The sequence below is a fragment of the Caloenas nicobarica genome, chromosome 14, assembly GCF_036013445.1.
Source record: "Caloenas nicobarica isolate bCalNic1 chromosome 14, bCalNic1.hap1, whole genome shotgun sequence".
In the NCBI taxonomy this organism is placed as follows: Eukaryota; Metazoa; Chordata; class Aves; order Columbiformes; family Columbidae; genus Caloenas; species Caloenas nicobarica.
The window spans coordinates 10,412,396-10,430,140 of NC_088258.1; the positions used below are offsets into that span (position 1 = coordinate 10,412,396).

The 17,745-nt window shown below is 40.0% G+C and overlaps 1 protein-coding gene across 2 annotated transcripts in view; it reads left to right on the plus strand.

Moving 5' to 3' along the window:
• Window positions 1–234: 234 nt before the first annotated feature.
• CLUAP1 (clusterin associated protein 1) overlaps window positions 235–17,745 on the plus strand; it is a 58,494-nt gene continuing 40,983 nt past the window's right edge. For both annotated transcript variants that reach the window (XM_065644934.1, XM_065644936.1), the window contains exons 1-5: window positions 235–312; window positions 999–1,110; window positions 1,785–1,869; window positions 5,892–6,071; window positions 6,652–6,747. In XM_065644934.1, the coding sequence (XP_065501006.1) occupies window positions 291–312; window positions 999–1,110; window positions 1,785–1,869; window positions 5,892–6,071; window positions 6,652–6,747 (495 nt within the window). In that variant the 5' untranslated portion in view covers window positions 235–290. The remainder of the gene's footprint in view (window positions 313–998; window positions 1,111–1,784; window positions 1,870–5,891; window positions 6,072–6,651; window positions 6,748–17,745) is intronic.

The following is a 17,745-nucleotide window of genomic DNA, read 5'->3' on the forward strand; positions in this document are numbered from 1 at the left end:
AGACCCAACCGCCCTGCGGAACAAGGGGGAGGCTGGGCACCCCACAGAGCCGCTCCCCTTTGCCACCCCGGCTGGTGAGAGGGTGTCCCGGGCAGAGCCAGCGCTGCCCCGGCCCAGGAGGTGCCGTAGGGGTCAGGAGCTCAGGGCCCTGACCAGCCCTCAGGGCCCTGCGCTTTCCGCAGGATTTTGGCCCCGCCGCTGCGCCGTAGCGCGGTTGCCATAGAGACGAGCGGCGCGGCCTAGTGCGGCGGCGGGCGGGGATCCGCGGGCTCCTTTGGGCTCCCCCGGCGATGTCGTTCCGCGACGTCCGGAGTGAGGAGCCCCGCTGAGGGGAGCGGGTGTGGGGCGGGGGGACGGGACGCGGCAGCCCCCGGTCTCGGCGCCTCTGAGGTCCCTCCGGGCCGCCGCGGCTCTGGGGCCGGCGGAGCGGCTCCGGGCCCGTTGGGTGCCCCAGCGGCCGAGCGGGTCCCGCTTTGCTTTAAGTTTTGCCCGGTAGTTTCACTCAGAGATCGGGGAGGCAGCGCAGGCGGGTGAGGGGCGCTTGGGGTGTAACCGATGCCTCAGCGAGGACTGCAGGAAACTCTGCGCTGGGAGAAATTGAGAAAACCGAAAAACTGAGAAAATCGACTGGCAGGCTGCGCTTTAACAGGGTGTAATAAATGCCGAGGGCTGGGGTAGCACAGCACCTGCAGAGTGGTGATCGCCCTACGCCGTAGTTAGCTTCATTTAATTGGTGTGTTTTGTAGCGAGAAACTGTTCTAACATTGTTTCTGCCCTGTGAATCTCTTGTGAAAAACTCACCTCTTTACTCAGGCATGTTCTCTGGTGAAATTATATAGATTTTTTTTTTTTTAATTAATTAATTCAGGGTTTTCTGAACAGTACTTTGAACAGGGCATATCTAATGGTAAATGAACAGCACGCTGTGGCAAGCAGAGTTCTTGGTAATGTCGTGTTGGGTACCTAAGAAGAAATCTCTGCTCTTATGTGTTTTTCAGATTTTACTGAGATGATGAGGGCGCTGGGGTATCCCCGACTCATATCTATGGAGAATTTCCATACCCCAAACTTCAGGCTTGTTTCAGAAGTGCTTCTCTGGCTAGTGAAAAGGTTGGTGACTCAGCTAACAAATGTTGGGGCTGATCCTGGGACATGATATGTATGTTTGGAACTGATGTTTTGGTGTGAAACTGTATTAAGAAGTTTAAAGAGGAACATGATGGTATTTACTCATTGAGATCTGTTATTCTGAATATTGGATAGAATATATGGTAGTTAAGTTTGCAGGTTTTTGGTTTGATTGTAGAACTTTAAAATGTGTTTTAATAGCTGAAGTAGGAAATAGAATTTCTCAGTCCAGGCAGAAACTCTACGCTGAACGTGGACAAGCTCATTCAAAAGTAGCTATATCTCTTTCATGTACTCTACAAACTCCGTTACCATTCTGCCCATATCTGACCTTGTACCCCAAACAGGGTGATACACAGTGAGAACCTCCAAGATACAGTTCGTCCTTACCGTGTTGCTACAGTTGTTCTTGGTTTAACCTGGTATTGTCTAGCATCCGTGCCAATTAAAAAAAAAAAAACAAACCACAACTAATCTACTACTCCCCAGTTCTTGTTTTACACCCACTTAACCCATTGACAGACTTTGGTTAAATATTTATGAAACCTGATGTGATAATCAAATGTTTTGTTTGATTTTTGCTTCACAAATGAACCAGTCTCTTTAATATTGCACAGGTGTTTCTTGTCAGAATCTACGCCTGCTTCTTTCCACAGGTATGAACCTCAGACTGATATTCCTCCTGATGTGGACACAGAGCAGGACCGGATTTTCTTCATTAAGGCAGTGGCTCAGTTCATGGTGGGTCTGCATTAGGAGTTATGCTTAAGCACGTTGAAATTCTGGTTCTATATTAGCTTTTATGCTTTCTCTCTCAACCCCTTGCAATTTCCTTGCAGCGTGTGTACTGTCTTCTTGTGCTATATTGTATGTCTTGTGCTGTTATAAAGTTGAACAGGCCAGGGCGTGCTGCTACTGAACTCACGTAGAGTTATGCACGTCTTTGCAGAATTGGGATCTAAACATCTAACACTAAACCAATATTCATTCTTATCTCTTCGTATTTATAAAAAGGTAATAGTGGAAGATACAGCTGTAGATGTGAAATTTTTTGAAGCCATCTAAATGGGTTTAGAAGAGATCCCATCATATTTATTGTTAACTTCGAATGCCTGATTCTTTTGTATGCTTGAATAGTCATAACTTGTGATGTTTTCATTATGATGTAGTCATATATTGGTATCCTCTTGTATGAGCCTTCTCACTTAATAGATCGAGTCATATTTTTCTCAGATCATTTTTTTACCGTGTTACACATGAGCATACTTGAATTGGGCCATCAACATTTTTAGTCTCATGGAATAAAACATTGTCCTTCATATCCTTCTTGTTATTTTGATGCAGCATGAGCCTTTGCTGTTATGACACACTTACATAGCACTCTTAATCAGGTGCAAGAAACTTAATGGATCTGGGAGCAATGGAAGTCTTTTTGACTTTTAAAAATATATTGAAATGGCATTCTAACCAAGCCAGCTCTTTCCCTTCTGATTTTTGATGATGTCCACCGTAAATTTGCTTAATTTTAGTATGTTCAGAGCACGATACACTACTGTACATACCAGAATACACTTTTGAGCCCTGTGGCATCCTAAGATGTCATGAACAAATGTATTTTGTTCAGAGGGATTTCCCTCCTTCAAATCAAGCATGTTTTGAAAGGACAAGTGTGGAAGCAAAAACAATGTTACATGTACATTTTCCCTTTAAAAGCTGATTTAATCTAAAAATATCCCAAGGGTTTTGAAGAATTATATAATATGATTCAGAAAATGTAATGAATTGAAATTTCTTTAAGTATCCTGTACTTAGTCTTGGTTAATATTACAAGATAATATGGGGATTATTGTAGGTTTTCAGCATTTGCAGAATGAGAAAAGCTTGTAGACATTTCCTTAACAATTCACTGTCCGTGGAATCCACAGTTATCTTCTCCAATAGCTAATAGCTTTATGCATCTGTAGCTTGATGTGAGATTTGATGGAGACAGATTCATCTTAGACGAGAATATCAGGATGGATTAATCATCATGAAACATGACTCAAACACTGTTCTCCTTTACTGAAGAAGGAGTAAAGATGTGTTAATTTTTTACACAAATGATGTATTGCTCTGTGTTACTGGTAGTTTGAGAACTTACCAAGTGCCTGCTTTTCAGACCCAGAAGTTCCTGAAGTGTCTGCGGGATTTTCTTATATGCTGCTTTAATCATTTGCTCGCCTAGAATTGCCCTAGTCTATGTGGATCTATATGTGGCTCCTACTTGAGCCTATTTGGATCCAAATTTGAGGTAGAGTGCAGCAAAAAGCCTCTGATGAGTTTAGTCTCATAAAAATGCATTAATGAAAATGTACTTAACAAACCAAGATACCAAACTTTTTGCACAAGGCAGGCATATTTGTTTTTTAAAGAGTGGTGGGAGAAGTGGTTGATGAGATATCTGCTAATAATCTTCTGTGGTGTTTTCAGGGAAGTATCGTGTTCAATTCCCATTTCAGCTTGTGAGATTTAGAGCCACTACTTCAGTACCCAGGAGACTACCCTAAGTATTAAACGAGACAGAAAGATGAGAGCAATCCTCATTCTTCATGTCTGGAATGTGCTGTTGTACAGAAAAGAATGTAAAATGTTTGGACTAGACAGGCTGAAGACTGTGACTCTGCAGCTGAATGGCTGGAGCACTCGGCTTGGAGTTCTGGTTCTTCTCTGGGCTCTTTTTGCATCTCCATCACACCGCCAAAATTTGGTTTGATGATAATAATAAAGCAGATTCTAAAGTAAAGCAAACGTTCAGGCTGTTGATGCCATTCCTGCAGTATATTACTGTTTCTCTTTTCTATTGTGTTGTAATAATCTGATCTTCAGAACAGACGGAAGTGATTTTTAATGATACTTTTAAACTATGTAAAATAGGTGACTGTCTCAAGCTTTCCATACACGAAGTTACCTTCTTGAGTAAACAGTGTCATTATGCTGGTCTGAAAAAATTATGTACTTGTATGTGTATTTTTTTTTCTCTTTTTAAGTAGCCTTTGAACAAAAACATACAAAAAAATCCCTTTACTAGACATTGATTTTTCTCTCTTTGAGTTGAATGGAACCGAAATTGGAATTTCTGTGTTCAACAGCATCCTTTATGATGTGGTGCATTAGTCTTTGTGTATGGGATGTTTAACAGATTCTGTCAATTTAATGATCAGCTTCTCTTAAAGTTTAATACCTACTGTTTCTATTCATTTTTTCCTTCCCTTTCAGCAGAAGGAATCTAAGGAGAGCATTTCTGACTTTCCACTTTGTGTACTGGCTCATTTGAGGTCACACTGGTCAAATTTTTCACAAGCAATCAGGGTTTTTTGTACCATAAGTCTCATATTCCCCTGGATCAGGGTGTACAACATCAGTAACCTGTTCTGGAAGTTTTGACTTCACTTTTCAGCTGATGTAGAGTCAGTTTCCTCTGCTGGGTTGAGATTTTGGGACCAGAGAGGCAAGAGGTAAACATTTCTTGGAAATGGAAATCTGATGGTAAAGTCACAACGTTTGACAATGCATATGAAGAAACATGGGCCAACAACTATTTGCTTTGTTTCCTTTGTTCCTTGAAAAGTTGCAGCTAAATCCATGTTTTGAGATGTGTCCCTTTCTCTTTTTAGTTTCACAGGAAATTTTCCTGCAGTCAATTATTCAGTGAAGCTCAGTGCAGGGTGGGCAAAACTTGCACCAGCCATTTTAATATTGGAGTATTTTACCCCAGATTGAAGGTCTCGCACTGTCAGAGCCCCAGGGGGGTGTGAATTGCTTATGGTAACACTGGAATACAGAACTTGTGTAACACTGTGAGTGAATTGTGGATAGATTCTTTCTGCCACACAGTAGTCCCGAAGGATAAACATTTTATCAGAAATTTCGTCTTAAAGATACTGAAAAGAAGATGCTAAGTTGTTTGGATACTTAGTTTTTTTATTCATAACTGGTGATCAGTTTTTATTTGCTTCCTCATTTAGTCATGCCATCAGAAAGACTGCCTCAAAGTTTTACCAGAAGTTTGGTGTTGGCTCCTTGTAGCTATTCCTTTCTAATATAATCTTGCCAGGAATTTCAAGAACAACATTTGCGTCCTTTCTGTGACAGATGTATCATTTCTATTACGCTTTTTCCCCCTCTTTTATTATTTTAAAGTATAAAAAATATAATATTATAATTTTTAATGTTTTTTTCCTTACTGGTCTGTCTGTACTTCTCAGAGATGGAAGACAAGGGAATAAAATCACTAATATTGTAGCAGGGAAAAATTTGAGAGAAATAATAAAATATTCTGAAGGTACTTCTGGAAGACAAGACAGTTAAATTAGGATAATTGATCTTATTCTTGTAACTCATTAAGGGTGAAATTTACCTCTCTGCAGCATCATCAGAAGACCTGGGCAGCACTTACATTCCACTTATACTTAATTTGAATTTAAGTGGTGCACAGGGTTTTTGCTGATCTTCATGCAGGAAAGAATTAATGGATAGTTCGAGATTTTTTCATTCTGGCAATTATCTGCAAATATTCTGACATGAAGAAAGTGCACATGTTTCAGAAAAAAATCTTCTAGAAACCTCAGTAATATGATGATGCAAACTTGTGCTTCCAAACAGGAAGATCTATTTGTGTAAAGCAGAGCACAATGCCCTTGAAAAGAGCTTTTGAGTCAAGTGTGAAGAGGTAAATGAAGATTTTGTTCTTTGTAACATGATGAAATCATTCTTTCTTCCTGAAGGCTACCAAAGCTCACATAAAGCTCAACACCAAGAAGCTTTACCAGGCAGATGGTTATGCAGTGAAGGAACTGCTAAAGGTCACCTCTGTGCTTTATGGTGCTATGAATACCAAGGGAGTGGAACGCGCAGACGTGAATGAGGAAGACAGCAGCAAGTTCAAGTTTGATCTTGGCTCAAAAGTAAGGAAAACTTGTACTCTTGTTTTGGGCAGGAGTTTTGTGTTAACTTATGAAAAACAAATCAATTTTCTACCTGGAACTTAAGTAGAGAATGGTCTCACAAGGGAGTGTGTGTGGTTTCAACTCATACTCTGTGTACTTGAGGTTATATGCTATGATTTGTTTTAAAATCTGTGAATTCTCAACCAGAGGCAAAATACAAGGCAACAGTGGCACAAAATTGGTTATCTTTGGTTTGGATTGCTGTTGAAATCATAGAAATAGTGGAGTAGGCTGGAATGAAAACTATTTTCCATCTACTAACCTCCAGTTTTGAGGAGGCTGGGGTTTTTTGTCGGCCTGAAGTGGCTGGGGTTTCACCCAGAAGCTCATGTCTAAATGCTGCCTCATCTGCACCATTTTAAAGCCAAGAGACAGGCTCACTCTCATTCTAGTGGACATCAGTACTATAGTAGAGTTTCAGCCACTGCGCTGACCTCCTATGCAATTTTAACAGCAAAATGGGAATAATCTGTCGTGGATTTTCTTTGTGATATTGGTGATTCTCTTTTGCTACTCATTGCTGTTGCTGTGTTTCCAGATTTCTGACTTGAAGGCAGCTAGACAGCTTGCTTCCGAAATCACCTCCAAAGGAGCAAGTCTGTATGACTTACTTGGCAAAGAAGTTGAACTAAGGGTAAGTACATGCTGCAGAGTGTATAAGAACTTGTGTTCCCCGGGCTCTGCAAAGGAAAAAGGTGAAAAAAAGTATCAGTAGTTCTTCTTAACAGCTGTGTCTAAAATGATGAGTTTGAAAGAATGCATCTCAAAGTTTGCATTTCCTTCCCACTCATATTCATACTTGGATTGCAGTAAGCCTGAGAGAACAGTTTGGCATCTTCTCTTTAGCAGGAAATGCCCTCTGCAGAACTGTTTGGAAATATAACTTTATATGTATGTTTAACGGTGGGCATAGATATATTCTGAAGGATAAATGATTAATGCCATTAGTTTTCCAAGTGCAAGGCTCGTTATTTCTGTTACAGTAATTGAAGGCCTCATAAGCTGCAGGGTACATATTCTTCAGCTTAGTTGTAAAATCACAAGCTGTTGCTTGAAGTCACGGAAGTGTCCTGGAACACTGCCAATAAGTCTTTCAATTATTTTCTTAAATGAATTATCTGCAATGCTGGAGGTTATTAATTTTCTGAAAATAGACATTTAAAGAAGGGAAACCTTTAAACAGTTCTAGTACTGGTTTTGGTAATCTTCGGATTTGCAATATCTGAGCTGTAGGAAGTGCAGCCTGTAAGAGCCATAAACTGTGTGCCTTGACGATTAATGTTTCCAGATCCTTGTTTGATGGAGTACAAGTGTTTCAAAAGGTGGGTGATATACAGGGAACATTATCTGTGGAACACTGCCTTTTCTGCTAGATACGCAAGTCAGCACGGTTTGCAGCAGTGTGAAAGCCATTAATTTTTCAAAAGGGAGAGAAAAGTGATAAGCCAGTTTAATTCAACATACATGATTGTCACAAAACTGTTAATCAGTCACTTCTCATCTTGCATTCTTTGCATAATTTCTTGGCTTTGAAAGTTTTCACAGAAATACTACCAAGCACATTAATATTTGCTTCAGAGCATTAAACCCTTTTTTTCTGTGTACAGCATCCCTAAGTGTAAAGCAACATTTTTATAAAGTACTCAAACATTGGTTTGAAATTCATCATTGTTTAATAACTTTAAATCAAGGCTTTCAGGAGTCCAACTGCCTTTAGAACTGGGCCCTAGAAAAGGGACTTGTACAAGTACACTGTGCTGAAAGCATGAAATGAAAAATCAAGAGATGAGTGAGTGCTTCGGTGCAGCCACTTTTCATTGGGTCCATTAGAAACCTTCAATGGAGGACTATTTAAAGGTGCAACTTCTGAAAGGACAGTATTTCTTATATACAGTAGCGGGCACATGTTTCTTGTGGCGTAATGGCTGAGTGCACGAGATGGAGCTACTTAATCCTACATAGGTACACAGTTTATATTTTGCAAAAAGATTTAACAGATTGAACTTGTCTTTATGAAATCCTGTCTTGGGAAAGATGACCTTTGTTTCTGTCTCAATTAGCTCTGAGTTTATATCCTAAAAGCACAAGGTGACAGTATGACAGCACAATGAGAACTTCCAGAGAGCAGCAGAAGAGACTTTCATGCTCTGTTCCTTATGATTTGTGACTGATTCCAGCCTTCTTCAATGATTTGTTAAACCTGAAGAACCCATTTTTGCCTTGTGTCTTAAATGCAAAGCTTGATACATAAGCGTGTAACAAGTTTGAGACTTAAGGCTGCAGCAAAGCAAATAGGTTTCAGGTTAGAAGCCACGAGGTTGCAGTAACCAGTAGTTCTGTGGAATTTGTCAAGTTTTCCTTTTTTAATTATAAGCACACAGCTCTGCCTTTCACTTGAAGTATGAAATTTGCTCATCAGCTGAGAGACTTAGAGCCAAATGCTGCTGTTTTCTTCCATTGCTGCTAGGTCTGCTAATGCGCACATTAGTCAGTGGAGCTGCAGCTCTTGCTAAGTAGCCAATGCTGAGGGCAGGAAGGAATTGCCCTTCATTTCACACACCTTCCCTGGATCCTTCACAGAGTTGGTGAGGTGCTCTGATCACATCCTCTGCTGCCCGTCCCACCTGCCTCCAGCTGGGCAGAAGTGCAGTTAATTCTGGCTTCCTGTGGGGAATTTGAGCTTTGTCTGGAAATATCAAATTAGTTGCCATTAACCTAAGGTTACTTTTATTATTGTTTAATGTGAAGATTTTTTATTTCCGTTGCTTATTTTCTTTTGACGTTGCATGGCTAAGTAATGCACACAATAAATTGCACTGGCAGAGGGATTGCGCTGTTAAAGGCCGGTAGGCGAGCAGGATGGTGTATTTTTTCATCACATTTTATGTCTTGAAATTTGTTGCATATACTAAAATACATCAACAGCTGTGATATTGTTTTAACAAATTTGAAACCATGGTAGTTTTATGTTCCCTGAACTTCTTTTTTTCCCCCGCCAATCCATCCATTTCCAAATATTTAAATGAAGGATCTTGCTACCTGGGCTTGGTTAGACTGATAATATATATTGTTTTTATTCTAAGTGAAGACTGCTTAATTTTCCAGCAGCTGTAAAAGAAGCGCCAACATTTGGCACTAATGGGTTGACTAGGTCTGTTCTCATAGTCTGAGCTGCTTTTGGGGAGAGATCACTGGGAAAAAAGTGAAGTAAAACTCATTATTTCCTGTAGAAATGTTGACTCTAATTTGTGTCACAATCTTTACTGGAGGGAGTTTTTTGCACATATTTTGTATAGAAACTGTATAGAAAAGCCTTATACATTAGATACATTTTACTATTTCAAGTCATGGAACACTTCTTATAATAAATTACTTTCTGAATGAAAACAAACTTGGGCTAGAGAGGAGTTTATGAACAGAATGGTTCTGTTAGATATATCGTAGATACATTCTGATCTCAATATATACGCACATTTATTGGGAAGAGTCTGAGTCTGTATTTGTTTTCTTGGCAATGTGGTACTGTGCTTTTCTGATGCCTTTATAAAAAGATTATTTCCTGACTGAATACATAGTTATCATGTATATGTAAACCACTTTCAAAGTTAATCTAGAATGTAAAAAACCTTTAACTGAAGAACATCAGAAGAAACAAAACCTACAGATTTTCATTTGCTGAACTCAGACTATGATGCTGTTAGTTAAGATTTTTTTGGGGAAAAAAAAACCCCTATGCTTTTCTTATCAAATTAAAATCATAAATGTCATTTTTGGTTTAAAAAAGAAATCGGATTTTATAGTAGAATAGAGGAATACGTTTCCCAGTGGTGGAGCACCAGGTATGGAGGGGAGAAGTACAGCGTCACGTGTGTGTCACCACAGTGGTGTCACCTACACTGTCAGGGAACTGTTAAACGGGAGCTCAGCACAGTTGACTTTGGGGAGCAATTCAGCACTGAGGGGGGAAAGGGATGAAAGGCCTTTCTTGACCAGGATCTTTGGAGTTAAATGTTGCATTCCATTGAAGTTGTTTCTAGATCAACTGTGGATGAGCACAGCATAGGTTATTGGTGTCCTGTGGCAGTGCAATGGTGGAGACACAGAATCTTTATTTTAAAACACATTTAAACCTTACATTTGCAAATAGTTTGCAGTTTCCAGTCTTACTGTTCCAAGTCTTAAAGCACAGAAATTGCAAAGTTGGAATTAATAGAATGTAGTGGAGTTCATGAATGAATTTTGATACAACACAGTGAGATCCCCAGCTGAAAAGCAAATTTTGTGCGCAGAGGCTTATGTCTTTATCTCCATTGTTTCCTTCACTGCCAGGGGACTTTCTCTGCATTGCATTACTCTGTAGACTTAATTTTCAGAATATTTACAACTAGCTCAACTAGCTTTGGAATAGTAGTTAGACACTTTGAGTTCTGGTTTTCTTTAATGTATTTTCTAACTTTTTTTTTTTTGCATGGGGATGGTGGAGCTTGATTTGGATTTGAGGTGGAGATGGGAGATTTTTTTTTGATTTCTTTCTCTTTGTACACTATACTAAATGCTTAGAATGATTAAAAGAAGTAGAATTTGAAAATACTAGTGCTGTGATTAACCCTGCGAAGGCCCAAATCGAGAAAAGCAGCAAGAGAATGGATTTCAATACTCGAGGAAAATGCCACATAACTTGGCTATGCATTCTCGCTGGGTTTCACATGTGGTGGCTGCTTCTGGACCTCCCCCGCTAACTGCTGCAGTCTTGTAAGTGGCCAAAAGATGTTAGAAAAGTCAGTGGATCTCTGTACCCTGAGAGAGCTGGTGATCGGCCAGTCGTTCATTGGGAAAACGGCAAGATGAATCTTTGGGAGGAGTGAGAGGTGATGAGGTGATTCAATAAATTCTTTAGCACAGAATAAAGCAGGAATGACTTTCAAGGTCAGTTTTGATCAGTTGAAGAAGGACACTCCTGAGTTATCCTACACTGAAAGAAGAAATTCACAGGTATTTGTAACACGTGAGCGAAGCTCAGTGGCTCTGAGTGTCGGCCGCTCTGCAGCTGCCAGAGCTCCTGTGGACACATTAGCAGGAGCCTGTCAAGAAGCTGCCTTGCTTAGACTCGCTGAATTATTGGACGCAGTAACATAATGAAGCAAAAAAATGCCAAAATAGAACTGTTTCTGTGCTGGTGGCAGACATAAAGATTTCTGACCTTCTCAAGGTTATTTTCATTTTATTTACCTGTTAATTAGCTCTAAGCTGTATAAAACTGAAGAAAGATGGAAATAATCTTTATATATATGTGTATATTTAGCTTGTGCCGATGATGGGCAACGCATTGGGTTTGTTTTCTAATGCTCCTCTTAGCACTTACTCCACCTGTGACCTTGAACAAACTGTTTATTCCTTATATATCCTCTTGGGTAAATAAAGTAATTTCTGTAATTTTGTAGATTAAAGCTTTTAACAGACAGATAAACTTTTTCCCAGTCTATGGAGGATAAATTTCTAAGTATTGCTATGACTGTTACTGTTCTGTATGCACACAGTATGAGCTTGTTCCAAAACTGATGGAAGTCATTGAGAATCTCTTTACTGACTTCAGTTTGTGTAATGTTTGAATTAAACTCTTACGAGAGCCAAAGGCATTTAGATCCAGCTGTGGAGCTGAGACAGTATTAGTTACAATGAAAAGAGCTGCCACTACGGACATTTAACTTGGATCTCTTCATTGCCATTTTTCTGATTAAAGAACCCTTCCTCCCTGCCTCCCCCCTCGCACTGTTGCAGCTTGCCGCCTACTCCTTCTGTAGAGAGGTAGATCTGATTTGAGTGACGGCTGCATTATTCAGTACTCTTTGAAAGTTAACTACAAAAAATATTTTATTTGTAGCGTTGGAAACATTTTCCATCTGCCAAATGTTAGTTCTGGGTACCAGCTACTGCCTGGAGGAGGCTGATAAACTAATTTCCCTCATTTCCTGTGCTTTGGCTACAAAGTTGCCACACATCAGGGAGAGAAAAATTCTTTATAGTGGAAATTTGTAACCTGAAATTGCCAGAACTCTGGAGAATTATCTAGTTTGTTTCAGATTTTTTGAACTGCCCTGCTTCAAACCAAAGCCTAACCTATCAGTTTTGAGAAAAGGGGCTTATTGCAAAGAGGGAAGCCATGTAAAACAGAAGCCAAATTAAACCTTGCAATTGTAAGATGTATTTGAATCACTACTGCCCTAAATTTTAGATTGTTCTAACCATAACCATGGTTATACGCTGTGTGGATATAACACTTGTGGATATGTGTTTTATGTGACAAATGATTTTGTAGTGAACTTCCCATTAGTATTCAGTGTGTAGACACAGTGTCAGCTATAAATGGATGGCACTTTTCTCCCCGCAGTTTGGGGACAGTGCATTGATAATTTTGTCAATGAGCTGGAAGATCTGAATTCTTATAGCTCAATTCTAGACTGTTCTGGGGAAAAAAAAAAAAAAAGTAGCTTAGATGGGAAGAAAATCACATTTGAACCATCTTTTGTACGTCACAGCATTTGTCAAAACCTCTATGACTCTGCAAGAAGTTCCACTTAATTGGGCTAAATCAGAAACACTGTCTTTTGAATAGCTGGTGAGATTTTGGTTGTTCATTATTCCTAACCTTCCTTCATGATACACAAAGTATGTGTCTCAAAGCCATGACAAAATTTTAATTACATAAGAGGAAAATGTGCTGGCTTAAACATAAGGATAATGATTTTTAGCTATTTTTTAGCTATTAAAAAATGCCTGTTTTCTGCCCAAAGAGAGCCACCCAGTATTTCTGTCTCTGGAATACAACAGCCACTCTGCTTCCTGCTGGTTAAGCTTTGCTGGGAATGGAAATATGAGTTGTGTAATAGTGTTTACTGAAGTCAAGGGCTTGATGTGAATTAGAAGTTTAAACTATCTCTTTGGGTGGTATTGCTGCATATACAATGCCTGCTCCTACCTCTGCTGCAACTTTACATGTTGTATCTTTGAGGTCTGAAAGATGCTGCTGAAAAATATGCTCCTTTTTGTTGCTCTTTTTCCTCAGAAAATCATAACCCTTCCTGAAGTTTTCTTATATGTTACCTAAGAGGAAAGGAACTTCTGTTTTCTTATATGTTACCTAAGAGGAAAGGAACTTCTATGTCTAATTTTGTTACAGAAGACTGTGGATAAAATGAGAAACTGGGTATCTTGCCTTTTTGATGACCCTGCTCTTTTTCCCTTAAAAAACGAAAAGCAAGCTCCCACCTCTCCATGCTGCCCAAGGACTTTTCTATCTGTTGATGTTAGGAAATTCACTCACAAACCTGGCTTTTGCTCTGCAAGAAGAGAAACGTTCCTTGTTGTTTTGCCAGACTCTGGAAGAGACTTCACAAGCCACCTCCTGGTTAAGGACCCATTAAGTGACACCCCATAGTCCTGTGGACTAATCCAAGCTTTACCAGCGCAGCGTGCAATGAAACCTTGCATGAAGTAAATTAAAGGTGAGGTTTTAAAGGATGTGGGAAGGTATCAGTAAGCACATGCTGGGTTTTGTGAGCTGAGGGTAATTCAGTGGAATCAGCTCTTGAGCCAGAAGTGGACCTGGAGGGGTGTGTGGGGAGGGAGCAGAGCAGTGGAACTTCGTGCCAGTCGGAAAGGTTTAAAGTTCCCTTTCCATGTGCCAGTATTTGTAAGGGGTTTCTTCTGTCATAGAGCATATATTCAGATTACTTCTTATCTGGCTAGGCAGGCCTTCTGATTCTTTTTGGTCTGCAGAAAAATTATGTTTTCCAGTTGGTTCTCTATCTCAGATCCTCTTGCGGGATGCTTTCTACGCATCAGGATAGCCAAGGGGTTTCAGACACTGTCTTTGATTGAGGGTTTTGCACTGCTGAGCAGGGAAATGTCTCTGGATTTCCTTTGTGGACTGCTGAGATGAGCATATGAGAAAGCAAAATAGCTTTATGGGAGCCTGGAAGCAGCAAAATTCACAACTAGCTTGAGCTTTAATCTGTTGAAGAGGAAAATTGGCTGTTAGGAGGTATGCGATTCCTTCAGAAGGTCTGGATTATTTTTGATGTCCCTCCTGTACCTTCCTGTTCATATATAACAATGCCTAACGATCTCTTCCCTATGTTGGTCAAATGTGATCACAGTGTGTGGTAGGAAACTCCCTGAATAATAAACTCTCCAAAATGAGAGTTTTATTGCCTGTATGGACAGCAGTAGTTGCAAAACACCTATTTGCAGGGAGTACAGGATGTATAATAAAATGTTTCCTGGACTAAGATGGAAGGTGACAGGTAGTGGTAGTGAGGAGGTAACTTTTGTTTGCATCAGGCTTAAAATCTCCTGAAAAAATGAGGAAAGATTTAACCTGTGGTCAAAAAATGTTTGATGCAAAGACCAATATGTTGAAAAAAATCTTTTATTTCTGGTCCTTATCACAAAAATGTGTTTGGAAACCTCTGCTAGACCTTGTGCATGTCAATATATACATATATTATTCCACATTTATCATGAGTGACTTGTTTGCTAGTTATGCTTAATTACTTGCCTTGGTTCCTTACTGCCGTTCAGAAGATTTGTGCATCCATTTATCCAGACATCAAGCATGCAGGAAGCTGGTTTATCAGGTTTTGATGCATGATGACGGAAAACCATTACCAGTTGGAAATGCTTCATTTGGCATACTTGCAGAATGGTTTTGCAATAACGGCTCTTCGTTATTAATCAAGTATAAAGCTCCTGCAGGAAAATTTGCAGTAAGGGCAGTGTGGGGTACATTTGCAGAGGTGGTGGTGTCCTCCTGCCTGCACTCGTTGTGGCTATAAGTACATTTATCTTTCTGCACGGAGTGTGGGAATTCAGGATTAATTCAGTGTTCCACATTAACACCGCACACAATGGAAAGGTGCAACGTACCTAGAAAGTACTGTTAGCTGTTCCCTGTTTCTCTTAAGGTCAGAAGATGCTAGAAACTGTTACCTAGACCCTCTGCCACTACATGGTCGGTGGAGCTCATACAATACTTTACAATATACCAGTTCCCTCTCTAGTCTTTACTGCTAATTCTTGATGCTTTTGCAGGGTTTCACATTCTCAACAATTTTAATTGTCTGTAGAGAATATTTCTTGTCTTATATTTGACATGTAAGTGGGCTGAAATCCAAACTTTCAGGAGCTTTTATTTGTGTGTGTGTTTTTGTTTGTTTGGTTGTTGTTGTTCCAGGTTTTTTTGTGGTGGTGGTGGTGAGGCTTTTGTTTGGATTGATTTATTCAGGAAGATGACAATGCTGTACTATGCTTTTTTCATGTGCAATAGAGGTGCCTAAATATAGACATACAGTCTCATTTCAAATGTCTGAGGGTGTCCAAGACATTTGAGGAGGGTTGGCAAATATAATATTAATACAGGACATAGGGCATATCTAGGAGATCAGATTGTTCAGGAACTGGAGTCGCCTGCATGTTAGTGTGTGTTTCAGAGATTGTGTACACACCCTAAAAGGTATGATACCTCGAATAAAAGATAGGTATTCTCTAATGATCCTGGAGGGGTAGAGAAATCCATGTGGTTCCACATTCAGGAAACTGAAGGCTGCAGAGCTTTGTGGAACAGGTCTTTAGTGACAGGAAAGGCAACTCCTGTGCCGTGTTTCTGCATTTTATATTTGAACCAGCCGTTGTACATTTTGCTGCATGTTTGGCACTGAAGCTGTTAGAGGGCTTGATGAGGTTGCTACCTCTGTATTTGTATCCTACAGGATGCTTTTCTGCTGAGCGAGGTAGAATTCCTGCTTAGGTGAACCAGTTGCTTTATCATCTTTTGGCAGAAAGAAGCTGTACTGTGACACTAACCTGAGTGTTGTGAGAATAACAGTAACTCGTGGTCCTGTGCCAGGCCAACTTCTCCCCCAAAAGGTGATCGCCACAGCAAACGGCCAGAACCGCGGCTCGTTGCCTCTGGCAGAGCCTGGCTGCTGCTCTGAGTCCCGGGGACAGAACCTCGGGCTCCTGCTCTGAAGATCTGCTGTGCCCTTCTCCCTCGCTGGCGTTGGACCCAGGGAACCGTCACTCAGCAGGGACACAGATTTGAGACGAGTAAATTATTTAGACAGATGGAGTTTTGAAGGCTTTAAGGTCAGCGTTATTTCCTGAAATGACTGCAATGCAGTTTTGCTCTAAGGAAATTTATCCTCACTTTTGATGCCAAAACTGGTGCAATTTGGGCACAGCTGGTTTCAATGCTAACTTTCCGTGTCCTGTGGGGAATGTCCTGTTAGGCTGGGCACTGTTCTGCTTGATTGGGCAGTCAGCTAGTCTTTGATTAGAAACCTTTCTTACTTTGTAATTAAATTTTCATTTCCAAAGGAAACAAAGTTTTCGAGTCTAAACCAGCAAACTGATTTGTTGGCACTCCCAATTGGCTTTGTCCAAAATTGAGATTCAAAACTTGAAGAAATAAGTCTCAGCCTTTCCATGCAGCACCAAATATTAGTCCAACCAGGGAGGACAAGTAATGCCAGCAAATGGTATCTCCTGTGTGTTTTCATGTGTTTTCTTTAATAATTGATAGCTTAAGTTCATCAAAAATAATTTTACACTTGGCTTCCCTGATTTTTCATTAGCATTTATCATGTAAAACTATAGCCAGGGAGCTCTTGGACGCTTTGAACAGGAAGCACTGGTAAGTGATAAACAATCAGCCTGCTTTGGCGTATGTTTGTTTTCTCAAGATGTAATCACCAGGCATAGTCCTAAATTGTTCTGCTTCTTACCTCCTCTTGCTTTGATAATTTTTTCTATATTTTTAATCTCTCATGAGAACTCTATTTTTAATGGTTAATTTAAAGAAAACCTCTTGAGTATTATAATGTGTATTCTGATTAGTACACCTAATTGCAAAGAGTACATTACTTCAAAAAAAATGAATGATGCCGTATTTTTCAGCTGAGTTTCATTTGCACACTTTTTTGAGAACAAGGAATTGCGAGTACAGCCAGTGACAATGGAATACCTGATATTTGGACAAAATTACAAAATTGGTTTTGCCCTTAAGTATACGGCCTATTTGTATCCACAGATTTAAGCACAAACAGATGACCCTTTGTGTAAAGCCAGGCTTTAAAAACCTCAGTTGTTGTGTTACTGCTTATTTTATATTGGGTAAGACATACCAGTGAGGTTGAGTTAGGCTGGAGAAAAAATGTGCTTTATTTGCTCATGTGGGGAATCATTGTTTGTAACAGTGAAGTGAAAAATATATATACAAATACAGAGTCTTAGGGAGGAGCTATGTGTGTACAGAAGCTGTAATCGTCCCCTTGGATTCTCCTCTTGGCCTGCTGAGGTGCGAGGTGGTTAATTGCCCAGACCTTCTGCTTTTCCAGTTTATCCCTGGTTCCGCAGTCTGAAAATACGAATTTCTGCCTTTATGCTACTCTTCATTGGCCTGACAGATTTTTCTGAACAGGTGTGACTGTAGGACTGAACCCTGTTCTAGGAAATGGTGTGGATTTCTGTATGAAGACTGTGGTCTGTAGTGAAACTTCCACAGGTAGTAGAGGGAAGGTAGAAGAAAAGACATTCAACTTGTATAAATTATTCTAACTTAAAAGGGTAGATCTGC